A 12126-nucleotide genomic window follows, 5' to 3' on the forward strand; every position below is an offset into this window, starting at 1 on the left:
TTTTAGTAACTCCTCCCAGAACAAAACCTGGCCCACTCCCACCTAACTCCTCCTGCCAACTTCATATCTCGTCTTCTCCCCTTTGTTACAACCCATTCAAATCATTTGTGTTTCCCATAAACTCTTAGACATCTGGCTTCCAGTAGAGCATGAACAATCTATAACCTTCAAAGTCAATACCTTTGATGAAAACTTACCATTCATCCTTCATCAACTGTCTATACCTTATCAGATAGCGATAAGGGATAGTGAGCCTTCCCATTCAGTGATGGAAGACAGAATGTCCTGATTTTGTGCAGAAAGACACAGTTTTTCTCTTACCTCTGTGCCTTACAAGATTTTCATTCTCTTCCTTGAGGATTTCTAAGTTTCAGCTCCTCTACTTCTTGCCTCTTTCTGTGAGTATTTGTGAATATGCATGTGTGTCTATATTACAGATGTCTCAGTATATATACAACTCAACTCATAGTGGGATTTTGCAATTAACTGCTGGCACTATCTCACACTAGACCATATTCCTTAATGCAGACTTGGTGTGGGTAAGTACCAGAAAGGAACTGGAGATTGCTAGATATCTTCAGAGTTAGTTGTAGTATAGGTGAAGTTTAGACTTCTGACCTTACATTCTGGCTAGCCCCTATGGGTTTAAGATGCATGGATAAGGGATCAAGATCCTGAACTTGGATTGCATTTTTCTCCTTTTTGAACAAAACAGAGATATCCTTGAAGAGATAGATGGATCTTATCACTTTGTTTCAAATAAAGAATTCTGTGGTTAAATTGTTTTGAAATGTCAGTCATGGGTCTTAGATGAAGGCTTTGGTCCACAGTACAATGTTCATAGGTAGTACAATATGCACTCTGAAAAGTGATTGGAACCTGAGGGCTTTAATCAATGAGTTAATCAATCAATGGATATACAAGGAATGGGTAAGAAACTTGTAAATGAACGCGGTCATTTGGACATGTCTTCAAAGCTGTTTATTGTCTTTGGTCCCTTCTTGTGTTAATGCTGACTAGCTGCCAATAATTTGAACAATTGTGCTGCTTCATGCCCCTTTCATATTCATGTGATCATGGATCCTTCTTTCATTTGTGATAGTAACATGACAGGTTCAGAGGAAACATTGCTTAATTCTTTAATTTTTTTTCTAGAAACGGCATGCTAAGTGTAGAACCAATGTTACCTAGTTGTTGTAGTTGGAATATTCAGCCATGGTATCTGTTGTCTTTGAGACTCAAGAACTTTGCTGCTACCCACACCACTGGTCTTTCTTCTGAATTCACTATTGTATTTTAGTAGATTTCAATATCATATGAAGTACCAGAAAATGAGTGAAAAATGACAGTGGTGAAATGTGTTTAGAATCATTAAATTACACACTTAAAAATAAATAAATCAATGGATTTATTTAGTATATAAATCAAACTCCAATAAAACTTCTGAAAAGGCTTAACCAAATGTGATGCTTCTCATGTGAGTTGTTATTTGTCATAGCACCTGTGATTTAGCTGTTAATAGTAGTGGGTTTTATTACTTATGAATCAGACACCAATACATCCATGAAGGGGTTACACTCCATTCCCTCAGGAGAAAGAAATCAATTAAAAGTCATTGGATTTCTTGATGAGAATTTTTCTGGTCAAAGCTGAGTTGGCAGGAAGTTGGACAGACTGGGGTGTCTCCCAGAAAGTGTAACACAAATTAGAATGTAGGTGTTGTGAGGCTATAAGGCATATTCACTACTTGTCACCTATTATTGAGTATTCTTGCTGTTGGAGGTACTTACCCTTCACTTCTGCCATGGAGGGAAGTGGGTCTACACCTAGGCAGAATGAGGAGATTGTGATGAGTAATGTTTGTGTGGGTTATGGAGCAGGATAAACCTTAATGTGCTGGGATTTTATTTATCTCCAACTTGACAATCTAGCGTCACCTTAGGAGAGAGAACAATTGAAGAATTGTCTCTATTCACTTGGTTTTTGGGTAAGTCTATGGGACATTTTCTTCATTGGTGGTCGATGTGTGAGGGTAGGCAACTGTGGGTAAGCTCATCAGTAGTCATATATAAAAGGAAAGCTTTTACTCTGTATTTAAAATAAAATATTCGATCAAGCCACATGATTTTTGGTGGTTTGAATAAGAATATACCCTATAGAATCATATATATGGATATTTAGTCACCAGGGATTGGCAGTGTGTTTAAGGATTAGAAGGAATGAGAGAAGATGTGGCTTCATTGGAGGAAGTGGTTGTGTCAATAAGGGTGGTCTTTGAGTTTTCAAGAAACCAATGTAATGGCAGAATATCTGTTTCTGTTTAAGGATCAATAGTTCTCTATTGCTCCAGTGCTGCGGTCACTGACTTGATGTTTGACTAAACTTCTGTAAGTGTAATCAAGCCCCCAGTTAATGCTTTGTTTCATAATAGTTGTTTTATCCATGATGTCTCTTCACAGCAATAGAACAATGACTAAGATAGGGTCAAGCAATAAGCACTCTTTCCTGGTAATGCTTCAAGTTCCTGTTTTGCCTTCCTTGGTAATAGTCTGTAACATGTAAGCTAATAACCCTTATATTCCCAAGTTATGTTTGATGTTAGTATTCTTCAGTGTGAGAAAGAAGCAAACTAGAACAATTGCATGTCATTATATACATGAGAATATCTTACCTTTAAATTAAAATAAAATATCTACACATTATTTGTCCTTATAGGATAAGTGACAGTGGTAGTATTAGATATTTTGTTCCTCTAAGAAATTGTCTTACTTAAGGTTTCTATTGTTGTAAGAACATACCATGTCCAAAGAGCTAATTAAATAGCAAAAGTTTTATTCAGCTTATATTCCACATTGCTGTTCATCATCAAAGTAGTTTGGAAAGAAACTGAAACAACACAGGTTCCTGGAGCCAGAAGCTCATGCATAGGCCATGGAGTGGTGATGCTTATTGACATGCTCCTTAAGTCTTGCTTCCATAAGGAGCACAAGACTACCACCACAAGGGTGTCCCCACCCACAATGAACTGGGTCCTCTCCCACCAATTAAGAAAATTCCTAAAAGCTTGATCTTAATGAGGCATTTTCTCAACTGAGGCTCCTCCTCTTGCAAGACTCTAGATCTTTTCAAGTTGCTATGAAACCAGTATGGCACTCTGAATGTAGTTGGCCTATGAGGAGGTGTGGCCTTGTAGGAGTGGGTGTGGCCTTTTTGGAGGAAGCATATCACTGTGAGGCTTTAAAGCTCTGCTCAGTGTGGAAGACAACATCCCTGCATGCAGAAGACTCTAAGCTTCCTCTCCACCACTACATATGCCCAGACACTTGCATGTTCACTTCCTTGATGATAGTGGACTGAACTTCTGAAACTGCAATGAAATGTTGAAAAGCCTTAAAGAAATGTCTCTAATGAGTTGTCTTAGTCATAGTGGTTTTTCACAGCATTGAAACCCTAATTAAGACATCCAGCTAGCATAGAAACTCTCCCAGATATCAAAATTAATCAACAATAGAGAGTATTTTCAAGTCATTTGGCATTCAAACTTATTCTAGAGAAAAAACACAAATGATTGAGTCCATGACAAGCCTGACTAAAAACAAAAACAAAAAACAATACAAAAACAAACAAACAAAAAACAAACAAACAAACAAAACAAAAACAAACAAAAAAACCTACAACAACAATAAAACCAACCAAACAAACAAACAAAAGAAACACTCAGAGTGCATATGGGACCCATTAAGACCCCCATGAAGCACAGGGGCTACTCAGGAGTAGTGACCAACATATTGGGCAACCTCATAGAGTTTGAAACCCATGAGAACTGGCATAGAAAAGAGATCAGCACATATGCATTGAGTACACCTTCACTGTTTTATGAGAAGGAGGTCACACATAAATTTGAGACAGGAATTTATAGGGAATAGACAGGCTGAAATGGTACATAGGTATGTTGGGAGTCAGATGTTTGGAGGAGAGCCAGGGGAACAGGCCAGTGGTGAGCTTTTTGATGGTCATCTGGGGCACTCAACAGAGACCTCCAAAAGATCACAGGATTCATCCCAGGCAAAGATTGCACAGGGAAAGAACTCAGGATCCACGCCCCACCATATATTATCTCACAGTTTATTCATTTTCTCTTTTAAATTACTCTTTGATCTGATCAGCTGGCTATTTGTTAAGAAACCAAAGAACCTAATGTGGATATGCCCAATTTTAACTATTTGCACAAAATTTTTATTCTTCCTGGGTCTCCTGCTTCACATTTTGAGAACTTCATCTTAGAATTCATTTGTCCCTCAGTGTCCTCTAGTCCTTTGTGTGTCCTTTATTGTTTTTAAAGGTCACCATCAATTTAATCTTTCTTAACTTCTACCTGGTCTCTTTTCTGCATGTTAATATTGGATTTCTTAAAAAGATATCTTAATGGGAATAGAGAGATGACCATGTTGTCAAGAGCACTACTGTACCGCAAAAACCTGGATTTGTTTTCTTGAATTCATATCCAATGGTTAACAATCAGCTTTAATGCCAGCTCCATGGGATCTGACAACTCATGTCTCTGTGGTCACCTATACTCTCAAGCTCATGCCCTACTCCCACCCATATAAATAAAGATAATAAATCTTAAAATGAGAGACAAGTTTCATTTGGTTTCATTATTCAAATGAAACCTTATTTTGTCTGATTTCTGAATCTCTTTGGATCAGTTTTCTGGGTTGCACTTTGTGTAACAAGGCCACATTCCTTTTATCTATCACTTTTTCCCCAACTTGTTGTTTCTCCCTCAGACTTCATACCAGAGATTCTATCTATGTCCTGTCTTTCTCTGCTTCTTCCTAAAAATCCAATTTTTGCTGCCATCCCTGCTCCTCTAAGTCATATCTCCAATTCCTTGCTCACTATGCAGACCACAGAATCTAAGTCCTGTCCATTTTAGCCTGTGTGATATTAGATGTATGCACTGTTCATAGCCTGCGTTGCAACTTTCATCTTCCTTTGATGTTCTTTCTACCATAGTCCATCTCTTCCAACAAAGTGTTCACTAAAAGCATGTCATGTCACACGTATTAATTTTTAGAACAAAACAAATTTTATTGACAAAGATACTGAGGTTGTCAAAGACCCATAGGTACCCAACACAGGAAAACAAACATTTTTTTTTTCAATCCTATAAGTTTACTTTTCTGTACTTTGTGATTTTTTTCAATTTAAGTGATATTTGACACCAGTGTATAGACATAGATATGGAGGTCACCGAGAAATTTGATAAAGTACACAGTAGGATTGGCTAGAACTTTGTAAACAACCTTTCCGAACTTTTTGGATCCATCATCTCTGGTGTACTGCACCCAGGAACCTATTAAGAAGTCATTGTCATCACCTGATCTCGCCCCAGCCAGAGGGGTCTCTGGAATGATGTGGAGGTTACCTTCCTTGTAGTCATCCAGGAGCTGATAGACGTAGAGGACCGGATCCTTCTTGTAGGAAATGTAAAAATAGTCCTGTAAGAATGGCACCTGGGCTAGCACCATCCCACTCCAGTTGTCCTCAGAGCCATCTTTCCCCTCAAATTTGTGTTGTACCTCTCTGCCAACCAGTTCGCCTGCGAGGTGGACATCCCTCACCTGAGGAAAAACTACTTTGTGAGGCAAGACCTTAAGATTTAAAATCCTCTCATCGCTGTGGAGCTCCTGTCCGTAGACACTGTCAATTCCGTCATACTTCACCAAATAAAGAGAAGGGTTTGTTGGCAGTTGACCTAGAATGATGGCCTTCCAATGGGTGACAGGCTCATTACCTTCCTTCCACCCGTGAGAAATTCTGCAGCCAACAATATTCCCCAGGGCCTGGGAAGAAGGCTTCCTCCTACTCTTCTTCTTGAGTGATGTCATGCTCAGACTCTTCAGATGTATTGTCTTCTACCTGGCTGTAGACCTGTTGTGGTAGATCACACTGTCTTGTGGCTTCCATTCCCTTCAAATATCATACTTGCTCATTGCCTGGGACTGAAGATCTTGCCCGTTTAAACCAGACACAATGCTGTTGCCTCTGTCATATATATGAATTCCTGATGGGCAATGGTTATGGGTTGGGAGTGAATGCTGGACCAAGACTCTTCTCTAAGAGAACTTCTGAGCAGGTGAAGAAGATTATGCTAAACAGTTTTGAGCTCCTAAAATTAATTTTATAAAAATAAGAAGTTAATAAGTCAGCCATGGTGGTACACGCATTTAATCCCAGAACTCAGAAGGCAAGGACAGGCAGATTTCTAAATTAGAGACCAGCCAGGTCTACAAAGTGAGTTCCAGGGCAGTCAGTGCTATAGAGAGGAACCCTGTCTCAACAACAACAACAACAACAACAACAACAACAACAACAACAACAACATCAAGTAAAAGAAAACAAACGAAAATCAAACGAAAAACAAACAAAACAGAAATACAAACAAAAAAATAACAAAACAAACAATCAAATGGAGAAGTTAATAGGAAGTGGTAGTGACCCATAACTTTAATCATAGTACTCAAGAGGCAGAGTGAGGCAGACCTTAGTGAGAGAAAGACTAGTCTGGTCTACACAGTGAGTTTCCTGACAGCCAAATCTAAACATACAGAAACTCAAATAAAATTAACCAAGCAAGCAAACAAACAAACAAAGAAACAAAGAAACAAGGGAAACAAGGAAATAAAAATAGTGTAATTAACAAGTAATTCTCTAGAGCTCAGAATAACATACTCAGATCAACATTTATTTCTTCAGACCTGAGTAAATTTGTCTCTGATGAGGATCCTCTCCTTGAATTTCTATGTCAATTTAGGTGGTGCTATGACAATTACCCCCAATGATCAAGAAGAAGAGAAAAAAAAAAAAAGGCCAGAGGGGTCACCATGATTCTCTTGTACGCGTAAGCTCTGAGCTAAGTTCTTGCATTCACAAATATCTTCCCAGGGACACAGCACACCACTGTCCTTCTTTATTGTTTCTCCTGACCCAGCTTCAGAATTATTCGATGAAGCCATTGCATCACTGAACTCAAGAACAACTCAAAAAGTCGAGGCAATTTCAGCCTTTTAGAACTAATAACTTCTAACATGCACATGGACAAACAGGAGCTTTGGCATTTTAGTGGAATTGTGATCTAGATATGGTTAGCAAGGATAATAAATTCAGGAGATAAACTAACCTAGACCATTCATCTACCTTGCTAATAAACATGGGGAAAGTAGAATGTACAGTAACTCACTGTAGGAGAGAAAATTTTTAGCTTTCTGTAGCTATGAGGGTCCCAATTACTTCATAAATGTACTTACCCATAGAAAAATATCCTAGTCGTCAAGATCTCCTGATACAGACCAGGCACCAAAAGCCTGTGGGAAAAAATGACCTGGCTTTGACACACCACTGTGAAGATAGTGAACTCACCTTGAATGGATTCTAGTGCCTCCAAGTGGAATAGATGCGCAACCTCCAGCCAGTGCTCTGTGACATCACCCTAGTTCAGCTTACATCATAGAACCCCTCTCAGGCTGGTTCCTTCCCTAGTTACACTCAGAAACATTCAGCATCTCGAATTTACCTTTTCATATGGCCTCCTAGAAATAATAAATGAAATCCCAACTGAAAGGCCTGATGATCTGAGTAATATTCTGCCAAAGAATTACACCCTTGCATGGTTTTTATTGTTTGGTTGTTGAATTTTTATTTATTTGTTTGGTTTGTGTTTTGTTTTGTTTCATTTTTGTTTTTATTTTCGTTCTGAGAAAGTCTTCGGTTTCTGCCTTGACAACATCCATGGTGGTTATTTTTCATGTTCCAACCTTTCCCTTGGTTATCTTTAAGCTGTGCTTCTTATCATAAATATTGCCAGATTCTTTGAGGCAGCACACTGGATAGCACACCAATTTTCACTTTATGAAAACCCATAGTTAGAGGAGGACTATTTTTATGCAAACAAACCTGGAATTTGACAGAGTTAAATGACATGTATTGAAACCAATGGCAATCATGAATTATGGATTCTTTGGAAAGTAAGAGGACAACATAGATCTTGGGCATGCTTACAAAGTTGTGATAAAATTAAAAAAAAAAAACCTGATATCTCCCAGTCATATTTTAAAGGTTTTTAAAATTTACCAGCACTTCTGATTATAAGTAATTTCATAGATTAAATGCAGTAAAACAGGATGAAATAGATGAGGTAATTTTACTTTTGAAATATGTGTAGACAGAATACTGGACACAGGTATGTATAAAATTTACTTACAAATTAGAGGACACTTTAATTGTTCATGGCACATAGATCTTCAGTTCTTCAAAAAAAATCCTTTTCAGTACCTTCCACGGTCCCCACCGTACCCTGTACATCATCTTCATAGGATATGACACTATCCATAGAGAGCTAGATCCTTCAACAACAGTCATCAAAAAAAAATCATTCCTTAAGGTGTGGCCACAGGCCAATGTGATGGAGGATCTTTATCTGAGATTCTATCTTCCTAGGTTGATTTAAGTTCACAAAAAAAAAAATCTAAGAAGGACCACTACATATCCATATCATCAATATTGATTGCCTCACTGTATGAAACATACATGCTATGGAGTGATTTAAGATGTCAACTACTGGATGAATGCCTTAAAAATGAGAGACAGAAGGAGAGAGAGAGAGAGAGAGAGAGAGAGAGAGAGAGAGAGAGAGAGAGAGAGAGAGAGAGAAATATATTTCTCATCTATGTGTATTAGTGCAGCGCTTTGTTTTCAAAAAAAATGGATGGAATGGTTAAATACTATATATTAGGTTAGACAAGTAAAACTCAAAATGACTATTGTAAAAATATAAATTTAATAAGGGACATTAAAAAATAGGAGGTATTTTGGAAGAGTAAGCGCAGCAGGAGGGGGGAGATCTGATAGCAATGGAGGATAGTGGGGAGGATGAAGATGGTAAAAGGACACTGTAAACCTGTGCAAAGGGTCACAGAAAAGGCCTGCGACTTGTACACTTAAAAAAAACACTGGTATAAAGTAACAGAGTCCAAATAATATTTTGATTAATTTGGGGATTTTAGCTTCAAGACACTAAAAAATGTATTTGTATTTTTCAACTCACTTGTGGTTCTTGCTATGTTGAACATGATATGGGTGACAGGATATGGTAAGGTGCTTCAAAGTTTGTGTATCATTTATCATCAAATGCACATGTTACTCAGTGAGCTGCAAGGCTGTCACAGGGAAGGAGGTATCTAAAGATCTTAAGTGTACATGAAGTAGGGAGAATAATGCCCCCACACTTCTATAGATGTTGAAATAATCACATGTTTTTCCCAAAAATAATTTTCTGAAGATTAATCCCCAGGTGTGAATTTTAAATAACTGCCCTAAAGTCTGGATTTAAGATTCCTTGAGAATCTTCCAAAACAAAAGGAAATGAAGAATCTTGGTGCTGTAATTGGAGAAACAAGAGAAAAGCAAACAAGAATTCATCACATAAAAACAGACAGAAGAAGTAGGAATAAAGACATATTTAGGCAAGATGAATAGTGAAGTAGAGATTAGAGCAAGCAGAAAGGACTGAGGAGATAGCTCACTGCTTAGGCCCACTGATTGCTTTTGCACAGGACCAGGGTTCAATTTCTAACACCCACATGGTTGTTCACAACCACCTGCAATTCTAGTTCTAGACGATCTGATGACCTCTTTGGACAACACACACACACACAGACACACACACACGCACACACACATATACTCACCCACAGAGAAAAAAAATATTTTAGAAAACAATTATACAAACAAAAAGGAGTCAAGTATAGTTTTATTCCCCTTTAATACCAGCACTCAGAAGCAGGCTAAACTCTGTAAGTTGAATGACTGCCTAGCTAATAGGTGTGTTTTCAGAATTTTATTTTTCTCTTCTTTTTCTTTTTTTTCTTTTTCTTTTTTTTTTTTTTTGTATTTTAGGACTATTTCAGTATTTGTTTAAAGATTCTAGATTTTTTTTTCTTTTGATTTACTTTTTCTATTGTTTTAGGCTTTTTTCGGGCTTTTTAGTATTTTACAGTTTTCAGGTTTTTTTTTTTTTAGGGGGGGGGGTGTGCGGGAGGGTAAAGCCCTTTGTGTTATTTAGAGTTTTAGGGTTTTAATGGTTTTAAATTTGGTAGGTTTTTTGTCCTTATAAGTTTTTTGTTTGTTTGTTTGTTTGTTTGTTTTGGGTAGGGTTGAGGTTTATTTTTATTTTATTTATTTATTTATTTATTTATTCATTTATTTATTTATTTATTTATTTAAGGTATTTCAGGGTTTTAGGGCTTTTTAGTGTTTATAAATAATTTTAGGATAATTGTAGTTTTTTGTGTGATTTTGTTCTTCTTGTTGTTGTGTTTTGTTTTGTTTTTGTTTCTTTTTATACTTTTAGTGTTTTATAGGGTTTTAGGATTTTGTAAGGGTTTTTTGTTTTCTTGTGTGTGTGTTTGCTTTTTTTTATAGGCTTAGGATTATTTTTTTATCTTAGGATTTTAGTTAATGTTTCAGGGTTTTGTAGGTATTTTGGGGGAGGGTAGGATTGATTTTATAGTCTCAGGATTTTACTTAGGGTTTCAGGGTATTGTAGGTTTTTTTTTGTTGTTGTTTGTTTGTTTGTATGTTTGTTTTTTTGTTTTGCTTTTTTAAGCGGGTTTTCAAGGATTTTATTTTGAGTTTCAGAGTTTTGATGTGTTTTTAAAACTTTTTAAAGGAACTTTTTTTAGGGTTTTACAGTTCTTGTGGGTCTTTTTACTGTTGTTGAGTGAGTTGCCAGGTCACTGCATTGGAATGTAAGCCTGGTCCCAGCAACTTTTCTCATAACACTTGTACAGTACTGCTTTTCAACTTGGCTTTGTTACAAGGTTTAATGAGTGTCTTGGTCTGAATAAGACAACCTCACTTAGGCTTATATGCTTGACTGCTTGATTCCCTGGTTAATGGAAGTGTTTGGGAAGGATTAGGAGGTGTGGCCTTGTTGGAACAGGTGTGATCACTCCTAGTAAGGAGTGATCTTTAAGGTTTCAAAGTCCATACCAGGACTTTGAAACTATGTCTCTGTCTCTGTCTCTGTCTCTGTCTCTGTTTCTCTCTGTCTCTCTCTCTCTGTCTCTCTCTCTCTCTCTCTCTCTCTCTCTCTCTCTCTGTCTGTCTCTCTCTCTCTCTGTCTCTCTCTGTCTCTCCCCCTCACTCTCTCTCCTGGCTGCTTTCAGATCAGGATTCGAAGCTCTCAGCTACCTCTCCGCAACCATGCCTGTCTGCTTCCCACCATGATGATAATGGACTAACCCTTTCAAACTGTGAGCAAGCCCCCAAATAAATGTTTTCTTTTATAAGAAAAAAAAATAATTTTAGGGTATTTCTTTATTTTTTAGTTTTGTTTTGTTTTTAATTTAATTAAGGAATTTTTAAAAATTGTTTTAAGCATTTTTTTAATAAGGTTTGGAAAATGATTTTCTTTTCCAGTGTTTTTGGCGATTTTTTAAGGCAGAAGAATTTGTAGTTGTTGGGGTGGTGGTTTTGTATCTTTTCATTTTCTTTTTTTTTTTTAATTGCTTTTTTATTGTCTCATTAGGGATCTAGACTTGTAGAGTTTTTGGATTTTTTTTTTAGGGTTTTATAATTTTTTTAGGGTCTTTTTAGAGTTCTTGTGTTTTCTTATTTATAGAATTTTAGGGTTTTAAAAATGTTAATTAAGAATTTAAAAAATAGCTTTTTTGGGTCATTTAGTGTTTGTTTAATAATTTTAGGGTTTTTTAGGGTTTTAGGTTTTGCTTTATTTTTTTAGGGTTTTTTTTTACGGTTTTTAAATGATTGTAGGGTTGTTCTCAGTGTATTTGGCAAGATTTTTTTTTTTTTAAGGCTTAGTGTGGCTATTGTTCTTTCCTTGTTTGTTTGTTTGTGGTAATTATTTTATGTTTTTTTGGGTCTTTGTAGAGATCTAGAATTTTTTTGTTGATTTTGTTTGTTTGTTTGTTTTTCTTTAGGGTTTTAGGTTCTTTTAGTTTTATTTTTTCAAAAAATTTATGTTTTTTTTGTTTGTTTGTTTGTTTGTTTTAGGGTTTTTATTGTTTATTTAAAGCTTCAAGTTTATTTACTTTTCTCTTC

General features: G+C 36.6%; 1 protein-coding gene across 1 annotated transcript; it reads right to left on the reverse strand.

The window, feature by feature from the left end:
* Nucleotides 1-5210: 5210 nt before the first annotated feature.
* Nucleotides 5211-5894, reverse strand: Gm20930 (predicted gene, 20930). The gene has a single exon (XM_017318771.2). The coding sequence runs from the start codon at nt 5892-5894 to the stop codon at nt 5211-5213; it is 684 nt and encodes a 227-aa protein (XP_017174260.1).
* Nucleotides 5895-12126: the final 6232 nt, after the last annotated feature.

This window comes from Mus musculus, chromosome Y (genome assembly GCF_000001635.26).
Source record: "Mus musculus strain C57BL/6J chromosome Y, GRCm38.p6 C57BL/6J".
NCBI lineage: Eukaryota > Metazoa > Chordata > Mammalia > Rodentia > Muridae > Mus > Mus musculus.